We start from the raw sequence: 18,107 nt of genomic DNA, 5'->3' as shown, positions 1-18,107 counted from the left end.
GATAACAAGTTCAGTTACAGAACGTTAAATGATATAAACAAGTCCCCAATTAAATTTGCTATTTCTATAAGTCTAAAATTACCATTACAGACAACATTAGTTTGGAGAACACCGAAGTTTTGTAAAGTGCTTTCCTAAACTTTATATTTTAAAACCTATACTAAAAGAACGTAAATGTATTCAGTATACAAAGAAGAACTAATAGTTAGCATCACATTACACAAATGTCCTTATATTAATTAGGTTTATTTTCACAATAGAATTCAGAATTTGCAGATAATTGCAAGCTTGTAGACTTCAATAATACTAGCAAAAATCAAGGATAGCCTTAAATCTCAGACATTTAGGGAACGGTGTTAATGATCAGAACTTGACTTAGTCAAAGCAGATAGATCAGATAGACATGAGCCAGTTTTCCAAATGGCAGTGTGACCCTTTTATGCCAGATAAAAGAGAGCTCTTATTGGATAAACCCACATGAACTTTTATTTTTTTGAAGTATTTATTTTTTAGTTTTAGGTGCACACAACATCTTTATTTTTTTTAATGTGGTGCTGAGGATCAAACCCAGTGCCTCACGCATGCCAGGTGAGCGCATTACCACTTGAGCCACATCCCGAGCCCTGAACTTTTATTTTATAAACTTTTACAGAACATTTAGATAAAGCTCAGACAAACATATTTAGTTTCAGATGTATCTGTCTCTAGTATTGCTCTCAAGTCTTGCACTAATTAGCACTCATCAGTGTGAGGTTTTTTTTCAACAGGCAGAATAGGCAAAACTGGCAAAACTGAAGCAATACACATTTTAAACAATTGTCCAGAACAGAATGAATCCCCATTAATGCCTCTCTCTTAAGGGTTATTTTATTTTTTCCTGAGACAAGTTATTTCCTCCTAAAACAAATCTTGGTTAGGATAACATGGATCACCTTTCTCAGGGTCTCTTTGGCCTAAAAGGTCTCTCTCACTTCTGGTAGACCTCCAGCACAGCAAGCTCTGTTTTCTTTTTCTAGAAGCTGTTGCTTTTGGGGTGAGAATGTTATCTCTACATTTAATTTACATGAAAAATTTTATCCTAAGAGAGGGATCACAGTCTGTCATACAAAAAAAAAAAAAACTGTGCCTTAACCTTTTTTTTCCTTCCAGTTTGCATTGAAGGGGTTTGAGCACAGGTATTGTTGTTTGACCAGTCTCCCTTAGCATCATCATAACGCCATCAACAAGTGAGTCCCCCACTGTCCCACTGTCAGTTGCACCCGAGACTCTCTCTTTATATACATCTATGGCACTCTGTCCAGTGAAGGTCACATTGACCATTACAGAGATTTTTAGGGACCTCTCTCTGCAGAAATCATCAGGGCTAAGACACAGATGCTTGCGTACCTGGGGACTCAGGAGGTCCTTGTATTTTAGCTCTGTGAGCAACAGGCAGGGCTACACCAGAAATGTCTCCTGGCCAAATGGGTCATCCTCTCAGATCTTAAAAGAGGAGACTATTTTGTCCCCAGGTTACAATTTAATAGTACTGGTACCCATTGCCCTGTTCTTTGTGACTGGCAGTTTTTACCCACCCCCATAAAATAGGCTAGTTATTCAATGAGTATAATGGGTGGCAAATAAGGGTTTTTTCAAATGTAAAGGCAACCCTGTAAGGCTAAGCATTTGAGTCTACTTCTTTGTCCCAAAGTGGTGGGAAAATTGAAATGGGGGTGGATCTAAATGGAGGTTACAAAAAGTTTAGACTTAAGGACTAAAAGTACCCAGCCAAATAGAAAGTCATGGGCCAAGCCACTAGCCTTGGTACTTTTCTAACATCTGTAGAGCACAGATCCCCAAAATTAGCCCCTTCACTTTTTAGTGTCTGTTCAGCATGGACTCTGGTCAATGCCTTTGTCCAGAAGCCTTACGTCTCCAGACTAGTGTCCTCAACTGGAAAAGCTTTCCACCAGTTTCCCCCTCACATCCTGGGGAATCTCACTTTTTTGGTCTCCTGCTATATCCACACATTTGAGGCAGCACTTTTTTATATCCAACTTTGGTTTTGACTGTTAGGACTCCTTATTATGTAATTGCATATGTTCCTGTACATACAGAATCTTTCACTTATTTTATCTCTGACAGACCAACTCCCAACTGCAAGATTGTACAATAATTCAGAAAACCATTCAAAGACCAGGTTGTTACAGTAAAACATCATCTTTTTCTTAGATAGGTTTATGTGTATAGGTGACCCATTCAACCATGATCTTTCCCAAGAAAACAATCTATAGGATCAAAACAGTATTATTACCCATGTCTTAAAGGGCCAGAAACAGATACAAACAAACAAAAAATAGAGACCGGCAAACAGAGACAATCCCCAAACCATGGCCAACAGATGGGAACCTTTAAAACAAAACAGATAGAGGAAAACCCCCCAAAGTTCCCAACTCCCACTTAACTATGACTTCTACACCCCCGGTGCCACAGATGTCCCACAAAGGGGAAACGTGTAGAATTGAGGGTCTCAGTGTGCACCCCGAGGGAGCTTACTGCATGGCCAAGGTGTCACAACTTTACCGTGCTCAGTTTCCTTTTTCTCAAAGTAGACCAAGATGGAGAGACCCATATAGTTCAGGGAAGGAAGGTGGGAGTTCCCTGAAGCTAAATGTGCTTCAGCAATTGCTGGAACAATCCCTCAGTCCCCCCTGTACTCACAGGAATAGCTCCTTTGGTTCAACTCCAGGTACATTTGCCCATCTCCTAACTTTCCAGCAGTCAGTTCTCAAAAAAGTTTGCCTTACATCCTCAGCACGGAATTTTGGTTGCTTGGAGTGCCAGGCCTGCCCAAGAAAGCCGGAGTGGGGGCTGCTCTCCGGTCCCATCTGGGTCACCAATTTTGTTACCAAAATTGTCCCCAATGCCAACCCATGCCAATTAATCATGAGGACATGGTTTTGAGTCAAGGAAAACAGAAGGTTTAATCCTTTGTTAGCAAAGGAGAAACACTGGGGACTCCAGTCTCAGAGTCTGTGGTTCTGCTCTTCAGGGAAAACAGAGGGCTTTGAAAGAAGCTCTTCAAAGGCTCCATTCCAGATGTGCCCTGGAGATGTGTTGAAATTCACTTGCTAACTTGGGACAGAGACACTTCCTGGATCTTCTGGTGACATCTCCTTCCTATGAAGCACAGATAACTCAAGGTAATCTAGTTCCCCAGGTCAGGAAGAGGGAGAGGGAGAAGAGAAAAAGAAAAATATGTCCCTTTAAAAATAAGCAGCAGGGCTGGGGTTGTCGCTTCGTGGTGGAGTGCTTGCCTTGCGCGTGTGAGGCCCTGGGTCTGATCCTCAGCACCGTGTAAACATAAATAAATAAAATAAAGGTATTGTATCCATCTACAACTACCAAAAAGAAATCTTAAAAAATAAAATAAATGAGCAGCCAGGGCTATATTCAAAAGGTAAAGTGGATCATCCTCTCTCCAGGAATCACAGGCTTTATCTTGCCCCAAAAGCCATTTGGAGAAATGGATATGAAGGTCACACTCAGGTTTAAACTAAGATATCAGCTTCATATGTTTCCCTCCAGTGATACTTTTAGTTATCCCTTTTTGTCCCCACCCCACCCCTAGTGAGGTTAGTGAAGCTGTAGACCAGACTTTTCAGAGGAAAGGTTCTAGATGCCTGCAATCCCAGCAATGACCAGCAGAGGGGGCAGTCCAACAATTGCACCCTCCACACAATTGCTTACTCTACCTTACCATAGCCTTGGCTATGAGAGATGGAGAGGGGTAAAGGAAGGAGGACAGTACCAGAAGAAGCCCCAGCATTGGAAGATTCCAGAACAAATAATCCTTCTGCAGATGACAGGACTCTGTGATTACCTGAACTGTTAGCACCAAGCCTTGAACTGAAACTAGCTCCCAAAAAGAACATCCACATAGACACCAGCTAGTGTTTCTTCCCAGAGGTTCTCTATCCAAGCTGTACCTCAGAATTATCTGCGATCCTTTGGGAGGTGCTGGCCCTGGTCTCCCCAACAGAACACACTTCCAGAATCATGGAGGAAGTTGGACTGGGGCATGGAAATGAAGGTGACTTCTTTTGTCTCTTAACTCAGTATCTACAATTTACTTACTGCCAAGTAGCACCCATCCCCAAGCACAGAACTGGGGTCAACAGTCACTTAGATACGAGGTGCCCTTGCTGGGAAGACTTCTTCAAAGGGTAGACACAGTGGCTTCTCAACTGTCACCTTAGGGGCCTCCATCTACATGGGTTTGTTTTTGCTCTTAGAAAAATATTTACTGCATGGGTCGTCCAGCTAAATTGCAATGACAGCAAAATCCTTAAATTTCAGAGTTTTACAGCCCAGATTATGGTATCTAATTTCCCTTAAAAAAAGATAAATAAGGTTTCTCAATCAGACTCCCTGTGCTAAAAGGCATGTCTGGAGAGGAAAGCTACCTGGGTTCCACTGCGTTTATTGACAAGTTTACCTGTGGTGATGAGAAGCTCGCTGGCTAAGGTAACAAAGTGAGAAAAAGGCAAACGCAAGTCCTGGAGGGGACCAAGTGGCCAAGGCATAGCCGATCCATTCAATGATCTCGCCAAGGTAATTGGCTCCAGAAACATATGTAAACAAACCACCTGTGTGCAGAAGAATCAGAAGGTCAATGATCAGAGCTGCATCCTTGTGACATCACACCCCTCCATGTGTTGTTCCAGAACACATAAAGGTAGCTAGAACAAAGTTGGGGTTGGAGACTCCCTTTACAAGCATAGGAGCTTTGTGGGGTTCTCCTGGATAATTTGTTCTGGAATCTTCCAATGTGTTAAAGGATTACTGAAAATGATCCATTCCCACCTGCTTATCTGTTTATCTCACACCCTCCTTTCTTGGGAATAATTAGGATTTCAAATATTCAGCATCTTCAAAATATTCAATATCCCCAAAAATATAGACCCAGGTGCTGTATAACAATGATTTAGTCAACATCAGATTGCTTATACAATGGTGACCCTTTAGATGATAATTAGAGTGAATCATAGCCAGTGTAATCTCATACACAATGCACTACTTGTGTATTCATGGCGACACTGGTGTAAAAAAACCTACCACACTGCCAGTCATATAAAAGTGTTGCACATTAAATTACGTACAGGACATAATTTAATAAACTAATGTGCTATGTTCTTAAATTTACTATGCTGTATTATTTGTTATTTTAGAATACCAAAAAATTAACTGTAAAACATTCTTAAGCAAGTATTCCCCACAAAAAAATCATTTTTATCATAGGAAATTAAAGCTAAATGTGTGTTATTACATGTAAGACTTTCCAAAGAGACAAGATATGATGGTGGAAGCCATGATTTTAATGATTCTGAACCCATATAGACCTAGGCTAATGTGTGTTTGTGTCTTAGTTTTTAACAACAAAAAAAATGTTTGAAAGGTAAAAATATGCACAGTTAAAAAAAATTAAAAGCAGGCTAGAGCCAAGGGATTTAGTAGGCTACACTATCTAGGTTCTTGTGAGTGCATTCTATGATGTCGACACAGCAATGAAATCTTAAGTTTCGTTTATTAACTCAGAAAGGATTACACTCTGGGTGCAGAACTATCTTATCTACTACAACCAGATTGCAATCTACTCCTACCCTACCCATGCCTGGCACCCTCTTCCACCTTCAGGATATTGTGATCTTGCTTTCTGATGATTCTCCGTAGCTCTATTGAGCTTCAGGGTATATGTGAGAAATGCAGATGTGCTGTGGAGGGAACAGGGAATGGAGGAGAAGTCAGGAGCAAGCCAGGACTTGTTGCATACTTGTGCATTTGATACTCTATCTCCACTTGTTAGAGCTTAATCCCTGGGACAGGCTCCAAGGGAGAGTGGGAACCTGGTGGGTTGGGGAAGGCATTACCTTGTGGAATCCTGTAGGTGAGTTCTCCAGGCTTCCTGAGCTGGCGCAATATATAGTCACTGTGAATGTTGATTCCCATTCCCAAAATAAATAGGAAGATACCTTGGTAAATAAGAGAGAAAGAAAGTTGAAAAATGTGTCCTGATTTCGATATGTTTCAGACATGTTGTTTTGTTTGTTTGTTTTCTAAAAACGAAGGAATTAATGTAGGAATGGTACTCAGATATGGTCCCAAGTTTGCGGGGCGTGTGTGTTATTGTTCCCTAAACCAAAATGCTGACATACACCGTGATGCATGTCAGGTGGAGAAAGGAGGGAGAAGAGAAGACAGCAAGAGGCAAAACATTGTGCCATACTTAAATAACTAATCAAATACATGAAAGAATAATAGTCAGCCCTGGGCTCATTCAAATCAACTGGTTGGCTAACTCAACAGTCATTCTACCTTCCTCTTTTTTTGTCCACTATAGAGGCTGAAAATCTGAACAGTGACCAAATCCCCTAACTCTGCCAGAAAATGTAAGGGGGAATCTTCTAGGGACTTTCTTGGATATCTTGGATATCTTGTTTTTCTGATAAAGGGAACAGACAGGACCAATGCTTCTCCTTCCTCTTTCATCCTGACTTGATTGCAGATGTAATATCTTGAGCTGCAGCCAGTGTCTTGCAACTATAAAACGACTAAAATGAAGTCTACAGGTAAGACTACAGGTAAGAACAGTGGAGCGTTGACATAGGAAGTATCTGGGTTTTTAGTGGCATCAGTAAGCCACCAAAGGAACACAGAAGACAGCTTCCTTTGGAAACTTCTTGTTCTGTAAAAAATATGAACATAGTAGGTATACTCTTCATAGCTTTTTCATTTAATTTAACCACATATCCTGAAGGTGTCGATATGAATATCATCCACTGGTACAGAAATAGTCCTGGTCTTGGGTAAGAAGTTCCAGGATCAAGCATGCTAGGTCCTTCATCCCAATGGGCAGTACTACAGTCCAGAAACATTCTCTGTCCCCATCTAGAGGCCCAACCACACTTCTCAATAAAATGTGTTTGTGCAGATCAAAATTCAGCAGGCAAAAATCAAGAAAAGTTTTAAGTAAAACAATCAGATCTAATTTCATCTAATTGGGTGTGATGTGAAATCATGATTTTTCTACCTTCTCTTATCAAAATATCAATGGCCTAAAAGAAAGGTGACCTACCTAGGGCAAGGAGGGAAGCGGGGGAAAGAGAATGCACAACAGTGGGGGGATAAAAGGAACCTCAGACCATCTGTCTGTGTGCCCTTCAGTAAGTCACTTTGAAGACCGGCATTGGAGGTGTTTTTATGCATTACCATGAATTGCACTATGTAAGGAACAACCATCAACCATCTGTATAAAACTCCCCCAAATCAGCATCCAAGCAAGAAGGGCTTTTCCCCCTAGCAGGCTTCTGGAGTAACTCACCTTCCTTGCCTCGATATTTTATCTTTCCAACTTAACTGACCTGTCATAGGGTGAGCAGCCTGACTTGTTCCCATGACAAATTTGGTGAGCCAGCCAGGAGGACTGCTGCCTGTGGCACAGCCAGCCCCCAGGATGGGGGAAGTCTCTGCAAGACCCCCTTTTATTCTGGGAACTCGCCCTTGTTTTCATCATTCATGGTGCATCCTGATGACCAAGCACCTTGTTGACGCAAGCAGTTGACATTTGGGTAAGCCAGGAGGTCTTAGGCTGGGTGAGTCGTTCTCTGCCAGCTGGGCACTTCTGTCATTTACACTTGGTAGCATTTGTATAGGTGAAAATCTCACCATTTTATCATGTCAGCCATTTGAAACTTGGTACTGAAAGGCAGGTGAGATCGTTGTTGGACTTTGTACCCAGTTCTGGATCTCTGGTGCCTTTGAGCGTATGTACTTACATGTCTCTACGTGTAAAAAAGAGATGAGATGCTAAAGAGATCCCCTGTCCCAAGATAAAGAAAAGGAGAGAGAAGAAGAAAAAGAAAATCTTTTAAAACTCAACCTCTGTGTGACCTGAAAATTTTGGGTTAATTGTGTATCTATAATGATAAAATCTCCTAGGAAATTCTATTCAAATTGACTTACAGATAAATGAGTAAGCAAATGTGTTCATTTAAATTTACTGGTAAAATAAAAATTAAAATCTCTTCAGAGTTGTTAGCATACATTTTTGTCTGGGTATCTCTCTGACCAATCAGGATTGTACTTTTCTTTGTTAGATGTTTAAGATAAAAAGTCCTTTTTATATTGAAGAAAATTTAATTTTAGTACAAAAAAAATAGATACTTTAGAACATGTAAAATAATGCATTTGGTTTTTCTTGTTTTGTTAAAGGTATGTGTATATATGAGGGCAAGGCATTCCATGTATCTGAGTTTTATCTAAACATCACTCAAAAAATTGTAAAGATACGTCGATTTAATTCATGACATGTAACCAATAAGTGTTCTCTTTTATACAATAGCCATCACATCTGAATGAATGTATAAAATGGTCATTACTAAGTTGTGATTTTTTTTTTTTTATGGTTGGAGCCAGATTTGAAGTGTTCCTTTAGTTTTTCAACTTGTATAGAACTGTTTGAAAAGCAAAGCAATACTATTATAGTTATCCTACTGATATATAGGTTTTTCTTTAAAAGTAAAAGCCATAATGGTGTATTTGAAGGACTTGCATGTATCTGTGGTGCTGGTTATGACTGGCTATCTTGTACGTGAAGTGCATTTGCATTCCCCAAGTGTATAAGTCTTAAGCTTAGGAGAGCACTTTACCATGTTGATGCCCTCCAAATTAGACTTGTTGATAGCAATAGTCTTCACAGGTTTGTGTTTGTGTGATTTTAACTGTAGCATTTCACTGCTCCATGGCTTCCATCTTTACATGAAGATCACTAAACATGCCCAAACGTTACATTCCAAGCAGTGTTGTAATGCGAGTTCCCTTCATGCTTGGAGCATAAACCTTGCTGCTCAACCATTGGTAGCTTATTTTAAAACTGTGATGTTTTTATTCTTTTTCTTCCTCCTTTCCTTCTCCCTGTCCCTAACAGCAGGAGAAACAAGATTAATAATACGTCTCCCATCCCAATCTAAGATTTGTGTTCCTTGTTCACTAAAAGAATAAACTCCGGACCTGGGAACCGGAGCCATGGCTCTCTCCAGGACACCAGCTGGATATTAATTATAAAAATATCCAGTATAATAATTATACTTGGAGCCCAGTCCTTGTAGTCCCCTTTTAGTTCACCTGAGATGGCAGTGAGATGGTAGTCTTTGGATCCATCCATTGCCCTCCCCTTTGCTAGCAAATCAATAAAACTTCTTTTTTCTCATAAACTTTGCCCTCATAATTTGTCCTCATTATTTGGACTGGCTTCAGGAACAAATATTGAACTTTTGGTATCAATTGGTGACCCAAACATCACCTGAAAGCATTCTGTGCTCCGGACTTCTGGACAGGTCTAGAATTCTGATGGCCCCCTCCATTCTCCACTCTCTTCCATGCTGAGGGTGTGAAGTGGCTGGTGGGCTCATTCATAGTTGACCACTTAGGACTTCAGAGATGGGGTAAAATTTCCTCAGTTTAGAACAGTTTTGGGGGGGAACTTTTTTATAGTTTTATTTTATTCATTTATGATTTACGTGGTGCTGAGAATTGAACCCAGGGCCTCACATGTGCTAGGTAAGCGCTCTACCACGGAGCCCCAGCCCCAGCCCTAGTTTGGACCATTTTGATGGAGATGCCATCCCATGAAAAAGGGAAGAATTTGAGGAACAGTCCCAGCAGCTGCCAATGCTCCCTTCGTTTCAGAACTCCCCTTTCTCTCCCTGAAGGGGTAGGTCTCACTCAACCATTTGGCCTATTTGAGAAAAAGAAAACTAAGTTCAGTGAAGTTGTAAATCCTTGATTGTCTGCTAAGTCCCCAGCATGCATGCTGAGACCCTGGGTTCCACATATCTGGTCTCCCCACAAAAGGGGCAACTGGGCTGCCTCTAGTATAGGAATCACAGTTGAGTGGGATTAGGGCACCTAGAAGATTTGTTCCCATCTGTTCTGTCTGTACTTCAGAGATTCCCATCGGTCACCCTTGATTTTGGGAATTTCTTTCAGTTGTCTGTGTGCTTATAATCCTTAATGTTTTACTGCAACACTGCCTGGCCTAGGTGTGTGTTGGAAAGTGAGGGAAGGTGGCTGCCAGATGGTCCTCTGAATTACCATACAATCTTGCAGTTGGAATCACTCTGCCAGAGATCAGGAAAATGGAATGAGGGTCCATATGTGCAAGCATTTACGCAGTTACATAGGAAGTCATCTGAATGGCCAGGAGCTAAGTTGACTGGGCAGAGAAAGGCACCTTTTCTAGATTGCAAGGTTAGTGGAGTGCCAGAAGAGAAAACTGAGGAAGATTTAATAAATTTCCATATAATGAACCCTTTCAATCCCAATTTTAAACTTGTGCCAGCTGGCTTGGTGCAACCTCCATCCCGGCTCCAGCACCAGCAAATTCTCCCATGCCCATGGATGACCTGCCACCGGCCATGGAGTGACAAGGTCCCTCCTCCTCCTCCCACACACACTGTTGACATGGCCAGGTTATGGCTCAGGGACAGGAATGGTGTTCACTCCCTTTGACCAGGAAACACCTATTGCCAGGCCGGGGCAATTTCCACTAGAGCACTGCTCTACTGGCACAAACACACAGAGGAGCCTAAAGAAGGCACAGCTGTGCAGAGGTAGGAAGGCCTGGCTGCAGCTCAAAGATCAGATCCCCAAAGCTGCAACCTCTTCCAGCTGACTTTAGAATTCCAAGTAAGGGTGGTAACCAGGTGCTCACAGAGGAACCGTGGGCCCCAAGGCTTCTGGCTCAAAATGGAAGGCAAAAAGTAGTGTCAACCCCAGAACCTGGAAAGCCCAACTTAAGGGCTGGGGATGTGGCTCAAGCGGTAGCGCGCTCGCCTGGCATGCGTGCGGCCCGGGTTCGATCCTCAGCACCACATACCAACAAAGATGCTGTGTCCGCCGAGAACTAAAAAATAAATATTAAAAATTCTCTCTCTCTCTCTCTCTCTCTCTCTCTCTCTCTCTCTCTCTCTCTTAAAAAAAAAAAAAATCCCAACTTAAGAAGCTGAAGGTCATGTACTGCCTGGCCTGTGCCTGGCCTGTACCTAGATCCGGTACCTCAAGCAGCAGGGCCCATGCTCCTATGGGGAGAAGGAGGAGCCATCTTTGCAGGAACCCAACCCCAGAATCCAAGCCCAAGGTCCAGAGCCTCCCTGAGCCATGACTGTCACCCAAGGCCACACTGGAGATAAATGTGGCCTTCATGGCCCACCTCCTGCACTTGCCCCTCCCCCCACCTTAGATGCCCTGAACCACTGTGCTGTCCCACCTCCCATGGACACATCTGGGTGGTGCCTTGTGTTCTGGCCGCAGAGCCAAGTGGGTGTCAGGGTCTCCTGGAGTCCCCATGCATGAAGGCACCTGCCTCTTAGCCCTGCTAATGTCCACAGAAGGGAGGATTTTAAAAACAAAAGGAACCAATGCCTTTAAGTATCTGCTAATTTTTTAAAATTGTTCTAAGTGTTGTGAGGATACCTCTGAATTTTTAGAGCAAATCTATCACACATATGGGAAAGACACTGATGCAGCTCCTGAAAACCTCCATAGGGTCAATATGACCCTCATTGGGCACAGCATCCCATTTTTCTAGATACGACTGGCTTACTTCCTCATGGAGGTATTTCACTTGCCTGTGTCCCACACTTCCTGTGAACTGGCTATTTTCTTGTGTGGTTACATCACCAGTTGAGTATATGGTAAGGTATACTCACCCTGATCTCTTTACCCAGAGACATGTAGGAGATTTTTATATTTCCAGTGTTTCCTTCCCAGTTACACACACACACACACACACACACACACACACACACACACACATACATGTTCCTCTATCCCATTTCTACATAAAAAAAATAGCATCCTATACACACAGTTCACACTTTAATTTATTTTTATTTAACCACATATCCCAGAGGTGTCTCTGCATGAACGCACAGAGCACTCCCTTGTTTTTTTGGTTTTGCTTTGTTTTGTTTGTTTCTTTGTCTTTGTGTCTGTGGTGTGGTCTATGGTGGATATGTATCTATATTCATGCAACAAACCCTTTGGTCATTTGTGGGTTTGAGTGTTCACCCTGACTGCTGAATGGAAAATGTAAGCAGGCTGTGGAAGGACAGGATGGAGGCAGAAAACTGATTTTGGAGCTCTGGAAGTCCAGGCAATTGTGGACTAAACAGAAATTAATACAGTTTAGGGAGAAGAGAGTCCAGTTGTCCCATGTTCTGGAGACAGATCCAGAAGTATAAAATTGATGGGTAGAATCTGATTTGTGATACTAAGAGGGATTAGGAATAATCTGTATTGTCCCTTTTTTTGAGTCAAAAATTAAAAAACAAACCAATGATCAATATCTTCCATTCTTTTAGATAGGCAGTCAGGAAGTCTTTTTGAGGTGCTGTAAATTGTTAGAGACCTCAACAAAATGAGGACCAAGTTCCATGGACACATGAAGCACAGCATTCTAAGCAGGGGGAGAATCCTGCACAAAGGCTCTGGGCAGGACAGGCTAACTGTTTCCAGCACAGCAGGATGGTCCTGGGGCTAGCCCAGGACATGAGGGAGAGAGAAGCAGGAGGATGTGGCTGGAGCCTCGGAACAACTTCTTGATTTCACAGGCTGTGGTAAGGAATATGCATATGGTCTTGAGAGCAATGGAAATCTATTAGATGGGTTTGAGATCCCTCTATATGAGTTCCACACTGAGGGAAGACCAGGGTAGGGGGGGTGAGAGGAGGAGAACAGGATCATTCAGAGGTTACCACAGTAGGATGGAGGGAGGCTGTGGTGATGTACACCTTGGAAAGGGGCATCAGCTGGGTAGTGGGTGAGAGCTGGTCAGATTCACTTACCCAGGCTAAACCGGATGTCAGCATACCACTCTTCAGGGTATTCTGCACAGTAAATCAGATAGTAGGCTTGAAGGAACCCATTTCCAACACAGAAGATACTTCCTCTGAAAAGGAGGACAACTGGAAAAGGTCTCCCTCTGGTGAGCAATGCATAAATAAAAGTCCTGGGATACAGGGAGGGAAAAATTAGAATCTACCAACAAAAAAGAAAAGAAATACAGTCAAACAATGAGAGGACAATGTTTAAAATAGATAACTACATTAAGTGCATTGTTACAGTTTTTCCTTAAATTTATGCAATGGAAGAATGTTACTATCTGGTTCCAGAGTAACCATTTATGTTATTATTTGCTTTATTTCATTAAATTCATAGTAGCTACCATTCAGCACCTCATTTTATTCTCACAACAGTCTTGAAAGGTAAAAGCCATTCCATCCAGTAGTTAATAAATTAAATTTTATGAGCCTAGGGTTAGAGATTAGTTTTCTACAAATCTTGAAGTTAAATTTAATTTATACTAGACTGGAGCTGGGCATGGTGGTGCACACGTGTAATCCCAGCTGCCCAGGAGGCTGAGAAAGGAGGATTTCAAGTTTGGGGTAACTTGGTGAGTCTCCATCTCAAAACAAAAGAAAAAAAAATAGTGCTGGGGGTGTAGTTCAGTGGTAAGTGTGATCCTGAATTCAATCCCCAGTCCTGAGAAATAGCAACAACAATAAGAATGATGATGAATAAAAATTTTACAAATATATTAGGAGAACAGTAAAGCCTGGTTTACCCACAAACAACAGAACAGCGTTTGGACAGCAGCCACTTGACCACATGACTTTCCGTAATTTCTCTAGTATATTTATTTACTGATACTATAGCATCTTTATATCTAGTATATGAAGTGGACAGTAGGATCCCTGGAGAAAAGAGACTCCTATAAATGTTACAAACTATGACTCTAGAGTCATCTAGAAAGAAGGGCATAAAAATAAAAATACTCAAAAAAAAATGTACCCAAGACATGTGGCTAAAACTGGACTTTTTATAATTTTTCATGGAGTGCAACGTAAAAGTCAAACAGGAAAGTTCATAAACCTTTGTGAGAAGCTTAATGAATAACCACCAAATAAACACCCAGACAGAAAGTAACTAAGTCAAGAAAAACAACACCGTCACCACCCGAGGTCCCATGTGCCCTCCCTATTCTCAGTGCCCAGAAATAATGGCTATCTCGCTTTTGTAATAATCATTACCTTCAGTTTCTTTACAATGCTATAACATTCATACGTATCCTTAACAAAAACAGTTTATTTTGCTCATTTTTAATTCTGTGATTCTTAGAAGATTCTGGACCCAGCCCCCACCCCCACTGTCATGCATATGAGGCTAAACACGTTGCTGTGCCCAGCTATCGTTCATTCAGTTCCACTGTTGTATTCCCACCTCTGCTTACCTCTTTCACTTTATTTTACTTTGATGGATATTTGGGTGTTTTTTACACTGGGATTATTTTGTTTTAACTCTAAACTTCCCTGTTATTTTAATTATTTTCTTGTTATATTTAAACCTTTGATTTTTCACAGTGTCCTTTGCCATAAGAAGTTTTATACGAATCTAACATATTTTTTTTCTGATGCAAGTAAATTTACTAAATATCTGTCCTCCACAATATGCATTGTCATTGGTGTTATATACTAACTTACCCCGTGTGTCAGTTCTTCCGCTGGGTTTTTGGTTCTGTTCCGTTGAAATATTTATTGCTAGGACCATACCGTTTTAGTCATCCTAGTTTGTGTGTATGTGTATACATTTCAATTAGACAGAAAAAATTGTTTCACTGTGGCATATTCACAGATGCAAATAACATACTTTGACCATATCCGCCCTCTTTTACAGTCCCCCACCCTCCCTTTCCCTCCCCATGATCCCCTTCCTCTTAGAGTTTCCACCTTACACTCACTTTGTCCTTTCACCTCCCCCACCAGCTCCCATATATGAGAGAAAACAGCAAAACTTGTCATCTGCACTGACATTTTCAAAAGATATTCTGTCACTCCACATGGACAAGTGATACACCAAAAAAGAGGCTTTATATACTTAAGTAAGTTTGGAATCACTGTGTTTATTTACATGTTCATGCCTTGGAGCCTCAACATACTTAAGCACGTGGTGACTCTTCAAAGAACACACCAGGGTGCCACATTCATCATAGAACTAGAGCTCAACTCTGAAGAACAGCTTCCAAAATTTGACTGATGATCTTAGGTTGACAGTTGGATTTTGAAGCTTTGAAAACTGTTATGGTTTGAACCTTGTACCCAAAAAGTTCATGGGTTGGAAACTTAACCTCAAAATTCATATGTTAATTGCTTTTGGAGATTAAACCATAGATGTGTGATTAACTTAATGAATAAATTAATCTATTCATGGATTAATGGGCTATTAAAGGAGTGGCTTTGTTATAGGAACAGCTCTCTGGTACATTAGTTCTGTCTAGCCATGCAATGCCTTCTGCCTTGTTATGATACAGAGAGAAGGCCCTCACCAGATGCTTAGTAGATGCTAGTAAGATGCTGTCTAGACTTCCCACTTTACAAACCCATGACATAAGTAGACCTCTGTTCTTTACAAATCACACTGTCTCCAGTACTTTGTTATAGTAGCAGAAAATGAACTAAGACAAGAACTGATACTTGATTTTGTAAATTTCACATCCATTGCATACAGATGTCATGAGAGTGAACACACACACACTACAAGCAACCCCACACACCTCCAAGCATTCATTGGACATTTGTAGAACAAAGAACAGACAAGGCTGGAGACTGTCATCGATGACCACAGTTACATTTCAAATATGGATTTCAGCTTCAAAGCCTGTGAGGTTTATCTTAGATCCCTCTATCAAAAGCAGGCAGCCTGAACTTCAGGTTAGAGAACTTGGGTCGTGGTTGCCTTACCTGGAAATGGAATGATAATTCCTTCCCTGTCACCTCCCAAGATTGCTACGGGGATCAAATTAGATAATCTACATAAAAGTATGTTTTGAACTGTAGAGTGGTTAGCAAACAGACATAAATGAGGGTGTTGTGTTCCATGGAAGCCAAATTTTATAGATTTAAAATAGTCAAGATGGTCTTGAGGAACTGCACTTCCCCCCTTAACAGGAGAAGTTCCGCCTCTCTCCTCTCTTGGCTTGAACATGGCCAACTCTAAAGGATCAGAGACTCTCCACAGACATGATCAGATGCTAAACCTTCTCACCTCTACCATTCAGCCTCCTGGCCAGTTGCTGGATCATGAGGACTTTCAATTCTGTGTATTAAAGAGCTTCCACTTAAACCAAAACTAAAGCCACCGGTGGCTTCCCTCTGTCTGGGCTCAGGTCATCTGCAGAGTTCCTTCCTCCCTGCTCAGTCACAACAGCACCTACAATTCATTTCTTTAAGTAAACAATTGGCTTCTCTGTTTCTCGCCTCCTTCAAAATACAAATACACTCAAGAGGAAAGAGGAGGTTGTGTCTCTTATACTACCGTGTACATAAGCAAATTCAATTCAGGTTCTTTCCTCCTTCCCCAGAGGGAAATAGAGTAATCACGAAGTGGAAAGAGCAAGCATCTCTCAGTCAAAAAGGCCTTGCTTGAAGGGTTCTGCTCCTTCATAACTCCATGATCTTGGACAAATTTCTTCTTCTGTAAATTGAGGTTAATCATACTTCTTTATGATACTTTATGATTTCCTTAGATTATTATAAAAATTAAATAATGCAATGCAAGAAAAAGCATCTGACATCGGATTTCTGCTAAATATTTGTTTCTTCTCAACCTCATGTCCCATGAGAGCTGTGGGAGCCTGAAGAGAGCTTCACCTCTCAAAGGTATCAGGCCCTGCGAAGCTACATAAAGTCATTAGAAAACAGTTGTTTGCCTCTGGATGAAGGTTCATCAGTGCTAACAGTGCTCCCCAAAAAAGTCAGAAGATAAAAATCCAAAAACCAGAGCATGATGCTTCCAAACTATACAATGTGCACACTGGACCCTTCCCCTCTGGGCCTTCTAAGTTCCAAATACAAAGTTCACAGTCACTGCATCTCATCTGGAGAAGCAGGCCTTAGTCAGGGTAGGCTCGTTACTGTCACAAACAATTCCAAAGTACCAAAGCTTCCATGTACTAAAAGCTTGTTCCTAGCTGGCAGCAGAGCACAACGCTGTGCAGGGGCCATGCTGCACTCGGCAGTCATTCAGGACCCAGCCTCTCCCAGGGGATCTGCGGCTTCTGACCAACAGACAAAGCACAGAGTGTGAACCACGTAGGTTTTCTTAGGAGGGTCACACTTCAGCGGGAAATGGCATAAATTTTTCCACTTGCGTTTCTTTGCCTCTGCCAACTGCAAGGGAGACTGGGAAACATTGCTTACTGGGCTTTCCAGAGGAAAAAGGTAAAGAAGATTGGTGCATATATCCCAGACAGAAGGTTCTAGAGTACCTGCTGTTAGAATGCTGGAGGTGGTTCAAAATAAGTGTCTCTATGTACAAAAAGATAAAAATGACCAGAAGGGGAAGAGTCAATTAGCCTGATGGGCTGCAAATCAGTACTGCAGAGCTTGAGGAGAGATTCCCGTTTGCACCTCAGGACAACTTGAGATGCCATTTCCCTGGTCTGGGACCACATCTCTTTAATCACCTCCTACACTTCTAATGTCAGTTTTAATTCTTTTATGTTGATTCTAATACAGAGACTGATAAGTACTCTTTAAATATAAAGTTTTCTATCACTGCTCAGTAAATATTCATTTGAGGGAACTCTCATTGTAAAGGGTTAACCGAAATTGCAAATCCGAATTAAACCAAAGGAAAAAAACTTTGAAATTACACATCTTGCATAGACCAACTCATATTTAACTAAGTCTTTCTCAAATATAAATGCTATTGCTAAGATTATCAAGCCAACTGAAGACTTTTCATTATATGAAATTTTAGATTTCATTGTCAATCAAAATAAAATTCAAATTTCATATACATGAATACAAAGTTTCCAGGTATTATAATTAGCTGTTCTATTATAGTAGTAACTCCTTCCTTGGCCTCAGATTTTCTTTCATCCACTGTCCCACTTTTATTTTCTCCTTTATAGCAAAACTCCTCCAAAGAGGTATCTATATTTGCCATTCCTGTGTCTATCCTCCTCTTCTTTCCTCCTCCCCCACAGAAACAAGCTTGGTGAGGCCAGC

At 41.3% G+C, this 18,107-nt stretch overlaps 1 protein-coding gene across 2 annotated transcripts in view; it reads right to left on the bottom strand.

The window, feature by feature from the left end:
- Positions 1–18,107, bottom strand: part of Srd5a2 (steroid 5 alpha-reductase 2) — a 48,749-nt gene that overhangs the window by 6,132 nt on the left and 24,510 nt on the right. The window contains exons 2-4 of one of the 2 annotated variants that reach the window (XM_005322474.4): positions 12,885–13,048; positions 5,910–6,011; positions 4,478–4,628 (exon numbers count right to left, since the gene is read on the bottom strand). In XM_005322474.4, the coding sequence (XP_005322531.1) occupies positions 4,478–4,628; positions 5,910–6,011; positions 12,885–13,048 (417 nt within the window). The remainder of the gene's footprint in view (positions 1–4,477; positions 4,629–5,909; positions 6,012–12,884; positions 13,049–18,107) is intronic. The other variant, XM_078029432.1, reaches the window with a different exon arrangement.

The sequence above is a fragment of the Ictidomys tridecemlineatus genome, chromosome 12, assembly GCF_052094955.1.
Source record: "Ictidomys tridecemlineatus isolate mIctTri1 chromosome 12, mIctTri1.hap1, whole genome shotgun sequence".
Taxonomy (NCBI): Eukaryota; Metazoa; Chordata; class Mammalia; order Rodentia; family Sciuridae; genus Ictidomys; species Ictidomys tridecemlineatus.
This window is presented reverse-complemented; position numbering and strand designations above follow the sequence as displayed.